This window comes from Poecilia latipinna, unplaced genomic scaffold (assembly GCF_001443285.1).
Source record: "Poecilia latipinna isolate Pla-1442-1.1 unplaced genomic scaffold, P_latipinna-1.0 Scaffold1830, whole genome shotgun sequence".
In the NCBI taxonomy this organism is placed as follows: domain Eukaryota; kingdom Metazoa; phylum Chordata; class Actinopteri; order Cyprinodontiformes; family Poeciliidae; genus Poecilia; species Poecilia latipinna.
Window position 1 is genome coordinate 18,387 of NW_015114446.1, and position 15,232 is coordinate 33,618.

Here is a 15,232-nt window from a genome sequence, read left to right on the forward strand (position 1 = left end):
ATTTAAAATGAACAGAAAGTGTAGAATATTTGTACTTCTCACGGACTGAGTTAATGGAATCACTGATGGATCCAGTGAGCTGCAGTGTTGGTTCTCTGGTGACTGCGCAGACTCAGCGGCCGTGGCGGCTTCGGCTCACCGTAACAAACCCTGTTAATGTTTTCACTTTACTGCTCTGAACCCGGACACTGTGGACCATGAGGTGCCGTGGAGCTGCCAAACGCACACACACTGGGTGAGTAGTTGAGTCGAGTTACAGACATCTCGGATAAGTGTTTTTAGCCGGCAGTTAGCGGCCGGAGTCCCTAACTGTCAACTCGAGCCGGTGTTCAAAGGATATGAAGCGATTACTAGGTCCCCCCCACTTTTGGTGCCGTTATAACCTCGCTCTAAAAATCGGTTTTGACTCTTTCCACTAATACTTTTGTTTAATTTATTAAACTATGTTACTTGTACACGCTGTAGGCTATATGTTTTGTTTTTATAACTAGTGGCAACAGCACAGCGGCAGGGGTCGCGTGACGTTACGTCATGCCCATTTACGAGAGCAGTGTGTATGGCAGGACGTTTTAAGATACAATCAAACTATAAGTTTATGTTTACATTTAGATAGCTGTGGCAAAGAAGTCCCTCTAAAGAAATGTTTTGAGATGAGGTTTCATGAAAAACTACTTATTATTTTGTTATTTGTCACTTATTATGTTATTCTGTAACAAGTAGTTACAAAATAGCTTAGCTGCAGTTGGCATCTTGGCGTCTTCATTTAGTAAATCCAGGAAAATGTAGCTTTCTAATGATGGCTTTATTTATTAGTTGTCATGTCTTTTTTTTTTTTTTTTTTTTTTTTTTTTTACCAGGAGAGTGTGTAATTAGACATTTTCAGGTGGAACTGGACTGATGACACTGCAGTAGCTTATTGCTTGTGCACATCAGTTCACCCTCAGTAATCAATAACCAACATGTGAGGAGCATCTCCCAGGGCCCTCTGACTTTTAACCTACATTAGGTCAATAAAGGCCAACTTGTTAAGAAGCTTAGTCCCACATACTTCACACCGCGAGAGTTTATTGCCCCATTGGAGGTTAATCATTACCACTTTGCTCTACCGCAGCAAAGATCTGTGACTTTTTCTACACTTATGCTTTTCCAAGGCCTGATAGGTCAACTTTTAACAGCCCTCTTTTATTTATTTTATATGTATTTATGTGTTTATAGATAACATGACCAACAGAAAGCTGAAATCACAGAGCCAGGGGGATGGAGCAGAAGACCCGGACGGAGGCTGGGGCTGGGTGCTGGTCGTGGCGTTGTTCGTCAGCACCAGCCTCGTGTTTGGACTGATGCGCAGTTTGGGGATCTTCTTTGTGGAGTTTGTCCAGTACTTTGAGGAGAGCGCTCAGGCCATCTCCTGGATCTCATCCATCGGCTTGGCAGCGCAGCAGTTCTTCAGTAAGTCTAATGTTGAACCCTACCTTCTTATCTTTAAACAATTAAAGAATACTGTAATGATCTCTGTCAGAAGACACTCAATTTCCTTAAAATACTAAGAAAAACCCTAGAATGATTTTATCTATTACACAGTGTCTTACTACTTGGTAAATTAGTAATTTATTTATTGTGCAAAAAGTACAGCTCTAGGTTAAATATGTATCATAGAAATTTAAAATCAAGTTATATTTCTTGAATTAACTGCTTGAGAAGAGGTGTGAGGTGTGATCGGGGGCCAATCACTTTTTTTTACACTGGGCCATGCAGATTTGGATTTTTACTTTCATTTAAAATCTGCATTTCATGTTTACTTGTGTTGTCTGTGCCTAATGTTTAAATTGGTTTTATGTTTTTGAAATACTGAAAAACATGAAAAATAAAATAAACTAAACCAAGAACTGGGCAAACGCTGTATGTTGCGCTGATTTTAAAGAGGTATTGCGCTGCGACTCTATCGTGGCTTTTCCAAAATTTCTCACAACTCTTGATTTTCTCAAATCCAAGAAAAACATCTTGTGTTTGATTTGTTTAGTAGGGATCAGTTTATGGTGTTTATTTTGCAGGCCCGCTGGGTGCAGCTCTATGTAACGCATATAATACCAGACTGGTTGTGATGACAGGAGGTTTTCTGTCCGGACTCGGACTCATCCTTGCCTCACAGGCCACCAGCCTGGTTCACCTCTACCTTACTATGGGACTAATCTCAGGTATGGCAAGTTTAGGGTTAGCTTTTCAAACCGCTGTACTCGGGTTATCTTTGGTCATGTTTTTTTATTATTATTTTTTCTAATTTTTGCTTATTTCTACAGAATACATGAATGAAAACGTTTAGATGTGTGTTTTTTTAGGGTTAGATGAAAAGAGTACAATTCCATTTCTTCATTTAGCCTCTTGTCCTCCAGGTTTGGGCTGGGGGCTGGTCTTCTCCCCCATGGTGGCCACAGTCATGGCTAACTTCACGCGCAGACGAGCGCTGGCTGTGGGACTGGGTTTCTCCAGCATTGGCCTTTCTTCCTTTGCTTTTAACCCACTTTTCCAGCTGCTGGTGGAGAAGTATGCCTGGCGGGGAGCCCTGCTCATCCTGGGGGGCCTCAGCCTCAACATCATGGCCTGCGGAGCCCTTATCCGACCAGAGTGTCGCTCTAAAGCCTCAACAAAGGTAGAAAATGTTGCCTTCCTGTTTTTAATAACTATAAGGAATAAAACTTTGTTATTAAATAAAAATATTACAGAACGTTTTCCCTTTAAGTTTACCCTAAGCACAAAGGGACCAGCTATGTGTAGGGTTGTGTTTAAAGTTTAAGTAGGGCTGGACGATATGGCTGAAAAAAAAACTATCACGACATAAGGATTTCATATCAGTCGATATTTTTAATTATGGATTAGTTTCTTGTTTTAAATATCTGAAATAAAGCCAAGCTGGTGGTGTGAGCTTTCCTGTGTTATCCACAGTTTCCATTCAAAGTCGTCGGTTTTTATTTTTAAGCAGATAGGAGAGGAGGCATGTTGGTGAAACCTGAAACTGCTGCTGCGCAAGTTATTCAACAAGTTGTTGCTAGGTAACCAGAGAACGAGTGAGTCGCTGCTAGGTAACCGAAGAATGAGTGAGTTCATGTCACCAACCCAGCTTAGCTGGCCTTGACAGGTGGAGCGGGTGAAGGCTTTCTCCTGCCTACATCTCCCAGAATGCTGTGCGGTTCTGGTTCGCACATGGATTTATTGCCCAGCCCTAAGTTTAAGGTTTGCGTTAATTGAAGAATTGAGTAGAAATGATGAATTCTGTCAGTGATTTGTTATTTTTCTCTGCAGGCGGACCCACAGAGCAGATTGTCACGGCCTGACCTCCTTCAGAGAGTCTCCTCCTACCTGGAGGTGTCGTTGCTTTGTGAGAGGCCGTATCTCACCTACACCTTAGGTGTGACTCTTTTTAACTTCGGCTATTTTGTGCCATATTTCCACCTGGTTGCCCACAGCCGCCAGGTGGGCTTCTCCGAGTACCGAGCGGCATTCATCATGTCAGCTGCGGGTATCACAGACATTTTTGGCCGAATTGCGTCGGGCTGGTTCTCTGACTTGGGGCGCTTTCGGGTCGTGCATCTGCTGACCTTTTGGACGGCTTTGGCGGCAGTCTTCATCATGCTGCTGCCCGTGAGCTCCTTGACGGGCTCCTACACAGCAATGATTGTGATGAGCCTTCTCTACGGTTTCTGCTCCGGCGCTTTGACCTCCATGGTGTTTGCTGTGGTGCCGATGATCATGGGCGTGGAGCGCATGATGGGGGGCCTGGGGCTCCTGCAGCTGATCGAGAGCTGCGCAGGACTGCTGGGTATTCCGCTGTCAGGTAAGAGTTCACCAATTCATCAACAACAATTAACACCAACTGTCATTGCAAGCCACCGAGCAAGACAAACGGGTCCACAGACAGCTGAGGCATAAAGATCTCAGTAATTTCTATCGGAAAGACAACAAAAACAGTACAGAAAGTGTGTGGCGGTCAGTGTCAGTGGTTCTGTCCAGAAAACAGATACATGTAAACCTAGCAACAGGTCATTCAATGTCTGACCATGAAGGTGACGCAGCTAAACCCAAAGTAATGGCACCAGTAGCTCTGTTACTGGCTCTTAGCTGTTTCTCTAAGCGGACAGAGCTAAACATCGGCTGCGTTTAGATTAACCACAGAATTGCGCAAATTGAAATCACGAAAACAAACTCGCTTAATGGAAACCCGCCAATTTTTTGAAAAAAAAAAAAACTTAAATTTTTTATTAAAAGTTTTGGTAAGGCTTCTTTTGACGGCGTGTGCATAAGACCGTCGTAAACGTGACGTAACACCCGTCATGACGATAAAGGAGTCTTCATGAATGTTTATGACTGTTGTCATAAAATGTCATTCGGTAAATAATTACTTTTTTAATGCAAAGTTGACAATTTTAACGAACTTTTAATGCAAGTTTTTAATGCAACTTTGCGTTATTTACAGAATGCAAAGTTGACAGCCCGTCAATTGAAGTGTTACCAAAGTTTTTGTTGCGCTGGGATGATGCGTTTTCGTTTTCATTGTGCAGTAGTTGGCTGATCATTTTTAATATGATCACCCACAGAGGTTAAATCGACCCATAAAGACAAGTTAGAGTTGCAATGAAAGAAATTAAAAAAGAGAAAAAATATATTTTGAGACATTTTTATTAACGTGAGATCAGGTTAATCTGAGATTTCTGACATTGTTTTAGAGAAACAACAGAGAAAATGGGAGGAAACGACTCAGTTTGGTTTCATAGAGGAAAGAAATGAACGGTGTTGAAAATCTCTCCTAAAATTTTCCACGAATGTTATTATTATTATTATTATTTTAAAAATGGCAGCTCTGTAACTCCTTTCTGCAGTTAAGTAGATAATTTTAGATATTTTAAAGAACTGTGTCTTAATGAAAGCGTCTTCTTGTGTAATCTGTTTTAATTATTCAGGATGAAACGGCACACTGTTCAAGGGTTCACGCTCAATCTGCTGACTCTGTTTCACTTATAGTTGTGATAATATAAGATATTATGGGCATGAATGCCAATACAAGTCAATATTAGTGAGGATATGTGTATATATTTAAGCATGTACTCTTAACATTTGGAGAAAATTCTCAAATTTGAACTTTTGTTTTGAAATTTATTGAGGCATTACGTTGACTAACCACTCCACCCCGGGGAAGGAATGCTCTAATAAATTCATTTTTTTTGTGCTGCAGGTTGGCTCAGAGACATGACAGGAAACTACACGGCCTCCTTTGTGGTCGCCGGCAGTTTTGTGCTCCTCGGTAGTTTGACCATGACCACGCTGCCTCACTATTTCTCCTGCACGGAGCCCCCACCTCCTCAGAGACCCGTCCTCGTTGATAACGGCGACACTTTGAATTTAGAGCAGAAGGACAGCTGCTCGTCTAAATTCAACTATCAAACCGTGGAACAAACACAAAGGTGATCTGATCGGGGAACATCTTTGTTTGCAAAGAGCGAGCTGAGTGTTAATAATACACCTCAGAGGATTAGACCCAACGCTCGTGGATAAGGAAAGAGGCCGGAGAAAGAAAAGCGGAGAAATAAAATATCAAAGCAATGCACATCAGCAAACGTGCATTTTGATCTTACTTAACAAAGAAATTAAGAAGCAAGAAAACATTACCGTGAACAACAACTATTGCTGTAACAATTTTGTTTCTTAGTTTATCAGCAGGGAATTTATACCAGATGTCAGTAGCAACCCTTGAAATCTCCATGTGCAAAGAAATCGACTGAAGTTATTGCGTAAATGGTTTATTGCTGTTTTCCTCCACATAATTTGTCTCTAAAACCTAAAGGTTTTGTTGGGCCTTTCTTCTTGAGTTGATTTAAAGTTAAACGTTTGACTGAGTCACGCTTCTCTGAGACCAGCTGAGAGTTTCTTTGGTTGTGCGTTTCTCATCATTGTCTTGCATTTAAAGCCGCACTTGGTTCATCATTTTCAGATTATCGGGAAGGTTTTGGTTCAGTCATATGAGCTTGCAAATGCTGAAAAACAGGCCCCTTAACATGATGTTCCCACTTCCAAACTGGTGATTTTAGCCAACTTATATTCTCCCGGTACTTCACTGGCTTGTCCAAATGTTCTGCAACAAATTTTAAACAAGATTCAGCGTGTGTTTTCTTCAGCAGTGGAGTCTTGTGCAGTGAGAATTTATAGCATTACCTTTTCTACCTTCTAATTGCATATCTTTCTGAATCTTGTTGGCCTTTGGGTTATTCTTTGGACTCTTGAAATGTTAAGATGAACTCCTAGAGATTATGTGGTCTCTGCTTCTAGATTATGGCTGTAGCTGGGCAAGTTTAGAAACACGTCTGTTTCTGGTGCGTCAGTTTGTTTAGTATAAATCTTGACAAACCTCTTTGCTTTTACACATCGCCACATGCCTCTTGCAGGACACCTTGGTTATAGGACATGTTTTTATTGGCCACCAGTGAGGATTAAACCAGTTGATATTCGTGTTGCACTGACAGGTACGAGGGTGGCTTTCTAAAAGTTGACAGATTTCAGATGGTTTCTTGGTTCTTTATGACTTTTGCGTCTCCTTTTCTTCAGCCGGTCTACATAAATCATTCTGCTGTATCACAGCAAAACTAGATTTTTGTGTTGATTTTTAAGTATGTGTGAATTACAACCGTCCATGGATAAGCACTTTGAAGAGATGGATGGATTACCCGAGTTGTTACCAGCATTTCTCATGAATTTCATGGTATTATCCTCCTAATTTATTAATTATCCTCCTAATTTATTAATTATCCTCCTAATTGGTTACTTACTAAGAATAAACCACCGACATGTTCAACACTTATTGTTCCCGCTCTGTGAGTCTGAGTCAGCTGCACATTTGAATTTTGCACCGTCATGATTTATCCTAGAGTTTTGCCTGATAATGATCAACACCACAAATTCAGCCTGTAATAAAGGCTGGATTACAAATCTGTGGGGATTATCTACTTCTGTAGGGTTTTTCTAAAATCCAAACTGAGTGTTTAATAATGTTTTATCATAGATTTAAAACCGAATTGGTTGTTAAAGACAATGCTCCGTGAGTCAATGAAAAGGTCTCCAACATATCCGTAGTTTGAGTTTTAATACCTCTTTAAGAGAATCTCAGGTTTTAAGTGACTTCTCAAAGATTTCAGGTTGTTTCTTAATGCTTTGCTGTTGATTTTATACCAAACGGCACACATTAAACCTGGACCAGGGTGCAGTTTTCCACTTCGATGACTGCGTATTATTACCAAGTCATGCGAATGGACATCAGTTCTGCTCACTGTTGGCGACTCGGTGCTGCCAGGAGTTTCTCCGCAGGAGCTCAAGATTGTTTTCTCATCTGCTCTTCTCGACGACCCATTCGTTTTGTTTGCACGTGCTCTCTGGACCTCTGTAAACCATTAACCAAGAATGCCTTTGCAACGCCAGATATGTTTGGCCTTGGGAACAGCTGGGTGAACATCTGGGTCACGATGACCCGCTGGTTACTGCTGCGATGCAACAGGCTTTTGGATAATACTTAACAGTGGTTAGGCAACTGATTAAAGGTGAAAACTTTTTATTTACCAGGAATGTTTTTTTTTTTTTTAATAAACTCAAATGATGGACTTTTTATTTTTATACAAAGCATTCAAAGCTGCTGCGGACTCTCAGATTAATCACATTAAGCAGGTCATCGGTGTGAATATCGGTTCTTTTACACTGTGTGTGTCCCAGCCTTTTGCATTGTCGCCCTCTGGTGGACTTCCACGAGAAAAGCACTCACACCGAAATGCGCGGTTGCACTGTTTGTTTTATTCGGCCAAATACAAATTTGATGATGTCACATGATGTACACAAAATACGCATAAATATTGTCTTTTGTAAAGTTGAAATCTGCCAACTGCATAGATTTTATGGTATTTTATTGGAATAAAAATGCTCCTTTTGTAACATTCCTGTCTCTTTGCAACAAACATTTTAAAAAGTCAGTATTAAAAGAAGAAGAATACAAAAACAGCCCATTTTAGAAAAGGGAGGGGAGGTGGGAGAAAAACAAACGCAAGAGGAAAGAAATCAGATTTTCTGGTTTTAATTAGGATCTCTTGGCAGAGTGACGGCGTCGCTCTGTGGGGCACAACAACACCTCATGCTGGACTCATAAAGCTGCTCCAGTGTTTCCACTTGGACGCGATTGTTCTGCGCTGACGTGATCACACAAAGCGTTCCCTGTCGGGAGCATCCAGCCCCCCCCGCCATGTCCCTCAAGTCAGCACCAGCTGAACTCAACATGTGGACGGTAGCCAGAGAGAAATGTCTGCAAGGCCTGAGAGCTCAATCTTTTCTACATTTGTGTAAAAAAAAAAAAAAAAAAAAAAAAGTGTGTGTGTGTGTGTTTGGATTGAGGGCTGTGAAAGGAGGAACTGGACAGAAGGATAAGTGATGGGCAGGATGACGGGCCGGTTAAGGTTTCGGGTCTGCGCTGCGGCGCCTGAGCTTCTCCGGGTTATTAGAGGCCATGTGCGAAAAGTCTCTGAAAATATCCTGGTACGTTTCATCACCTGGAAGATATAAACAAAAATAAAACAACATGAGCCTTAAAGCTGGAAGCGTCACATTTCTTAAAAGGTGCAGAAACCCAAAGCTCTTGGTGTTCAGTCCCCTGCGAAAGTATTCACACCCCTGGATTGCTGTCTCAACAAACCTCAAGGTATTTCATTAATGTGACAGAGAAACTGCAAGTAGTGCATAATTCTTAAATAGAGAGGAAATGAAGCTGGATTTTTTAAAGGTTTTTGCAAGTAAATAAGATTTATTTGCATTCAAGCATCTTTACTCTGATACTGCAAAATATATGACAAGATTCTAAAAATATTCAAAATTTGTGCAGTCCATCATCGGACATGACAACCAAAACGAAGCAATCCAGCTGAGCTAACAATCTGGGCGAGGGAGGCATTAAATCAGAGCTGCAGCCAAGAGGCCCATGGTAATGCTGCAGCAGCTGCAGATGACCTGCTGGCAGGACGACTATTAGCCGTGCTCTCCACTAATGTGACCTTTATGGGAGAGTTGCAGAAAGTAAACAAGACGACGCGGCAAAACCGTAGAAGAAAAGTTAAACTTCTCCAGGACCCCAAACGTCCACAATGTTTATGTCAGGACCATTCGTGTGTGGTAAAGGCCCAGTCAAAGCCCAGACATAAATCCAACTGAAAGTCCACGGCGAAACTTGCAACACGGTGTTCGCGGTTTGTCTCTGTCCGATCCGACTGAGCTGGAGTTTCTGTATTTCGCAAAGAATTGCATCGACGACGACGGAAAAGAACGCCAATACAAACTCGTGCAACATTCGTCTGCAAAAATAGTAGAAAACAATGATTCCTTTTCCTTCCACTTCACAATTATGCACTGCTTTTTGTTTGTCTAGTTTAAAAAAAAAAATAATCGAAAAACATGCGTGTCTGTAACATGACAGCGTGTGGAAAAGGGGTGTGAACATTTACTTTCTTGTTGTTTAAATCCAGTTGTTTTTGCACAAAAAACAAAAAAAAAAAAAAAAGTTGCATAAACTGGGTCCAGGATGCGTTTATTCCAAGAATCCCCCCCAGAGCACATTCAACAAGCAGAAGCCCTGAAGCACAATGTATGCAACACAACAAACGGACACACACACACACAGAATGGCATGCACATGCAATTTACCTCTCAGATTTCTGCAGGTGGCACACTGCGCAAGCAGTTGAGACCAGATGGACATCTCAGCGGGCAGAGGAGAGCACACAACAAAGACAGACAGTGAAAAAAGCAGAGCACTTAAAAAAAAACTGACCAGCAGACAAACACGTTTCACATTTCCCCTCCTTGGTGAGCGAACACACCCCCACCCGCCCCCCTCCCCCCACTACTTCCCACTGGAGACGGGAGCGAAGGCAGGCGGACCATGGAGACAAAATGCAACCAAAATGACCAGAGAGGCGTGGGACCCCGACTAACAGGAGCTAATAAATATATTAACTTTACAGCGTAAACCAAGCCACTATTCACAGAATAGCAGGAAAAACAAAACCGCACCCTAAACTTAGCTTAGATACCTGGAAGAACAGCCATGCTCATGTTTACAGGCGATAAAAGTCGCTGTGAGAACGTCGAAATAGATCCAAACTTATTGGAAAAGGTTTGTTATTTGTTATTCCGCGTCCTAAATGTTGGAAACACATTTAGCACCTCAGTTGTGGGCTTTGTTTCAAAGTGTCTATGTGCTTTTAGTGTGAATGTAAACGGCGCACACTCATGTAAAAAAAAAAAACATACCAGGTTTACGTGATGTGAAGCAATTATGAGTCATTTTAAAACTTTTCCTCCTTTGACATCGTATCCTGTACAAATAACAAACCAGTCTGTTGGGTGGGAAAATGTAGAGAATAAAAAACCTGGTTTGATTCAGTTATTTGGCTCTGTGGTCCCAAATCATGACGCTGCCACCACCGTGTCTAACCGTGGGGAGTATGGTTTCATTTTGGACTAGATGGTTTTAAATGTTTTTAGCTCTAAAAACAAATGCAGGTTTTTAGAATAGTTTTTACTCTTTTGTCGTGGAATGATTGCAATTAATTTCCACAACAAAAGGTGTTTTAGATTGTCTTTAGGTTTGAATCTGTGTGCTTAGTTTTTCTTTTTCATTACTTCCACAAATACCAATGCATCTATCCTTTTTTTCCTCTTTAACGTTTTATGTTTTTCTTTACTTTAAAACATACAAGTAGAAATAAAACAGCAGATCTGTAAAAATGACGACAACATTCCTATCAGTTCCCAAAAAGTCACATAACATTCATGGCTATAAATTAATTTTGAGTCGCCTGTTTGAAACGGCTATTTGAATAGTAAAGGCCGATTTTAGACAAAATGCATCACAACGCTCCTCGTCTTTTCTCACATATTGATGAATCAGGAGTTTATTTATACTCTGAGCCAGAAAATAAATGTTAAATACTTTTTTACTGCAAGGTATGAGCTAAAGGACAGAGTGGGCAGATGTCCAGACAAAATGGCCGCTTCGTTTAGTTAGAAGTGCTGCACCTGATGACTAGTGTGACCCCAAATAAACAGGCTGCTGGCCTTCAACTTTTGTTTCCATCTTGCATCTACGAAGTGATTATTTTTTAATTGTAATGTACAGAATATCCATCAAATCAAAGGTGGGAAGGTTTTTAGAATGATTCATTTTTGTTTCATATCACAAAAATCTGGCATTTTGATAGCAGAGTGAACACTTTTAATATTCACAATGTGATTCATATCTTCTTTATAGATAGGATCCCTACAATTCCTTTCATCTCTACCGTTTTGTTTGAATTGAATATAATTTTTTTTTGTCACATTCTTCATGCTTTAAGGTCTGATTTCAGCTCTGCTAACCGTTCCACCCCTCCTAAAGCCCAGTCGCTTATTTGATTCATTTTGGCCTGGATCCTCTTCCTGGCGTGACCCCGGCCACCTCTAGCCCCGCCCACCACCGCCGCCGCCCCGCATTCCTGCCCCGCTGGAGGCGGACCTGATTGGCCGAAGGCTCCGTCCATCTCCCGCATCTCTTTGTTCATTTTGGCGATCCTCAGCCTGAAAGGTAAAGAGGGCGCGGTCAGAACGGTGGAGTCTGCCTGTGCCGGACTGCAGAGTTTCTCTTCACGGGGGTGCTTACAGAGTAACGATGTCTGCGTTTGCGTTGTCCACGGCGATGGTGATGGGGTCCTTCTCGTTCTTGTCTCGTGCATTGTAGTCCGCTCCTCGTTTCAAGAACAGGCAAACCAACCTGGACAAAATGAGGAAAGCAGATCACAGATGAATATTTGCATTTGCGCCCGACGCCACGGCTGTGGTTTTTGTTGCCTTTTGCGGCTCGGACAGATTTATGGTTTCAATCTGGCAGAAATCAAAACAGGATTTAAATGAATTTTAGTTCCTCATACTGTTTGTGAATTTTTGTACAACATTCCTGCATCCTCTTCCTGCTAAGTAACCTGAGCTACATGAAAAGACAGGCAGGCAATTTGTGACAGAACTTCAAATTTGTGTAATTGGGTTGTTATTCCAGGTTTGTCTGAATGTTCTACATAATATAAAATGATGCATTCGACACATCAAGTGTTTTTTCTGTGCACAAATGGATGGCTGAGTGGCGCTTGAATCGAATAGAAAAAACTCCTTTGCAGTAACAAAAAACAAAAACAAGTTTGTCAAATTTATTAAACCTCAAACAAAATAAGGATTAAAATCAATTTGAAAAAATGTGTTTAAAGTCGAGCATAATTATGCAGAGTGGAATAAAGTAAAAAAATATATATATATATATATATAAACAACTGTCATGATCAAAACTACAAACAATTCCTGTCAAATAAACATTTTCTTTTTCCATGCTGAACTTTTTAAAGTTGATCAGAGTTTCTAGGAACTTTTAGTACTCAACGACTTCCTGTTTCCCCTGGGGAAACATAGGATGTGACACACACACACACACACAGAGAGGCGCATTTCCACTTTTCAAAAGGGGAAAGACAGCAGTACATACCGTCCAGATAAGTCTCACGCAAGACGTGGATCCTTATAAAGAAGGGAATGGCTGCAAAAATCTACGAAAAGAAAACTGCAACTCCAACTAAACCCCCTCGTATAAATACAGTCAGAACACTAATTAAAGCAAAGCTGGGCAAGATCCCAAGTTTATCTTTCTGTGATGAACAGTGAGGAGGATAAGAAGGAGGTGTAAAAAATATTCTCCATCACTGAAGCAAACATTGACTCCAAAACAATCATCAGTTTGTTTTCTATCCCGTAAATATGAAGCTGAGCTAAACTGGGACCTTCACTGGAACCAAGCGCGTTGGCCAGATGAGTCTAAAGTTGAACTTTTTAACACTGAGCACTTCAGATGGGTTTGATTTGAAACCAAATGAGGAATATCATCTGCTGACTAAGCGTCCCACTGACAAAAGTTGGTTTATGTGCCTTTGCGGCAGATGTGCCAACAGTTGAGACGTTGGTGACACATTTTCCCAACAGGCCAAATGTCATAACATTTTCTACAGTTTAGGATTATGCAAAAAGATGCTTGTTCCACACCTTTGGCAAAAGTGTAAGTAAGTGCGAGTGGTGGCGTACGTACGGAAATATCAGTTCACTGAAACAAATCGTTTCATTGTTTTTTTTTTTTTGGGGGGGGGGGGGTTTTGGCAGCTGGGGGAAAAAGGAGGAAGTTGCAATTTATTTGTGTTTCTGCAACAGGAACTACAACAGCTTGTAGAACTGCTTTAAAAAGATGGATTTTCAGAACAAACGTATGCGAAACACGAAAACAGAAACGATGCAAACACTGGTGAAAGTCAGTAAGCAAAACTTCAGAAGAAGACGCCGCCACTAAAACGCCGGGTCAGTTTTTACGCAACTGAGGAATCGGATAATGAACCTGCATCAGACGTGTCCTCTGTTGCAGTGTCCAGAAAAATAATAATTTCAGACTCATCTGCCCAATAAATGATGTTCCAGATGATTCCTGTTCTTCTTCAGGTTTCTGTCCTGCACTTGTTCAGACAGAGACTGATCAAGTTCGCCTTGCTCAGTTCAGCCAAGACCCTAATGAAGGTCAAATTAAGACATTTTATGGTTTTCTGCCAGAATCTTGCGGTTCTGGTGATTTTGCTTGGATTTCCATACCTGGACGTGTCTGCATTTGTTTTTAATGTTTTGTTTTGATTTACTCCTTAAATGTTTCAGTACTGGTTTGAAAAGCAGGCTCTTAAAAAAACTAGATAGTTTTCAACAAACTTCCTCTACCCATAAATCCTTCTGCATAGTTAAAAAAAAAAGTTTCTTCCTCCCAGCTTGAAGCTGAAAACAATAAATAGAGCTCAAGGCATTTAAATAAGCGTATCGTGCAGTGAGATGGGGCGGCTGTTTGTGCGTCGGTCGTACCCTGTGTGGCCCAGGATGGTGGCGTGGTGCAGCGGCCCTCTCCCGTTGCTGTCCGCCTGGTTGACGTTGGCGCCGTTCTGCAGCAGGAACTCACAGGCTGCCAGAGCGTTCTGGTCCAAAAACAGGCAAAAAGTTTAGAGAATGACTCAAAAAGTACCGAAATCCGACAGGCAAAGAGTTGTAATGGTCTGTAGAATCGTTACTTGACACACTTCTTTCTTTATGTTTTTCTTCCACTGAGCCAAATTTCAGTTTTTTTTCCCCCGCAGGTTTTCTGGCTCACTTTAAAACTCATTTTCAGTCGAGCTCATTAGCTTTTTCAGAGAAATGTTTTGCGTTCCTGGCACTCTTGTTGCAACATAATTTGTTATCATTTCCTGAGTGGAAACTGAAATATATTAAAGATAACAGAGTTTGTAGATGTGATTCACAGGAGCACAATTGCAGAAATGTTTTTGTGAAGATGTGGAAAAACATAAAATAAATCCATCTTTTGGCAGTACTGACATTTTTTTTCACCTGCCTTATCATACCATGTGCAAAATAAATATGGGTCATCATATTGCACAGTTCCAGGTCGCAGTTGCTATTGTAGATGTGAGCAAGTTGAGGCGAGTTGCCACTTGTCTTGTAGCAAATCCCAGATTAATGCAGATAAACACACAAAGATGAGTCTGATTAAGTTATAAAGTGGGGATGTTTAGGTGTTGACACCCTTACAAGTCTTTTTAATGAGTTTATAACCACGTCTAACCTCAGGAAATCTCACTGGGAAGCTGTTTCTGCACACAGTGGTGGAGTGTGTGTTTACATGCGGTGACCTGTAGCGTCCACCTGTAGCTTTTTATCTGATTCACAACAAACGAAAGAGTTTTACACAGATATTGTGAGGTGAAAAAAAATAATGCAACGGTTGCTCATTATTCTCAGTGGGATGTTCTATGTATTTCCCATTTTTTAAAAATGGCTAAAAGTTGTTGGCCAGCCGGTGAAAGAGGAAGATACAGGTGTCTAATTCACCTGAACAGATATTAAAGTGATACATTAATGCCAATAATCATAGCAGTGATTATAACTATTTTAAAGTTGAGTTTTTTTCTCCGCCAAGTAAGTGTACTCAAGTTAAATGTTGGATTTTTCTAAACTAAGTTATTGCAACAACAAAAAAAAGCTGACTTTTGTTTTGACCAGAGATGCTAATTAGCTCCACAACAGTAATTTCCACAGAGTTTTGCTTCTCTCAGGCTCAGTT

General features: G+C 41.0%; 2 protein-coding genes across 2 annotated transcripts in view; one reads left to right on the top strand and one right to left on the bottom strand.

Moving 5' to 3' along the window:
• slc16a13 (solute carrier family 16 member 13) lies at positions 1 to 7,959 on the top strand. The gene is made up of 6 exons (XM_015014585.1): positions 1 to 235; positions 1,216 to 1,449; positions 2,052 to 2,195; positions 2,391 to 2,647; positions 3,298 to 3,829; positions 5,225 to 7,959. The coding sequence occupies exons 2-6, from the start codon at positions 1,221 to 1,223 to the stop codon at positions 5,455 to 5,457; spliced, it is 1,395 nt and encodes a 464-aa protein (XP_014870071.1). The 5' UTR covers positions 1 to 235; positions 1,216 to 1,220; the 3' UTR covers positions 5,458 to 7,959.
• Positions 7,805 to 15,232, bottom strand: part of acap1 (ArfGAP with coiled-coil, ankyrin repeat and PH domains 1) — a 26,665-nt gene continuing 19,237 nt past the window's right edge. Inside the window, exons 20-23 of the mRNA XM_015014584.1 lie at positions 13,981 to 14,090; positions 11,711 to 11,821; positions 11,567 to 11,628; positions 7,805 to 8,570 (exon numbers count right to left, since the gene is read on the bottom strand). Coding sequence (XP_014870070.1) covers positions 8,473 to 8,570; positions 11,567 to 11,628; positions 11,711 to 11,821; positions 13,981 to 14,090 — 381 coding nt within the window. The 3' untranslated portion in view covers positions 7,805 to 8,472. The remainder of the gene's footprint in view (positions 8,571 to 11,566; positions 11,629 to 11,710; positions 11,822 to 13,980; positions 14,091 to 15,232) is intronic.

Bases quoted from the DNA above. Each gene is read 5' to 3' on its own strand.
- slc16a13 (XM_015014585.1), top strand. From the start codon at position 1,221: ATGACCAACAGAAAGCTGAAATCACAGAGCCAGGGGGATGGAGCAGAA. The intron at 1,450-2,051 runs GTAAGTCTAATG...TTTATTTTGCAG, and splicing joins GGCAGCGCAGCAGTTCTTCA to GCCCGCTGGGTGCAGCTCTA. The intron at 3,830-5,224 runs GTAAGAGTTCAC...TTTGTGCTGCAG, and splicing joins GCTGGGTATTCCGCTGTCAG to GTTGGCTCAGAGACATGACA.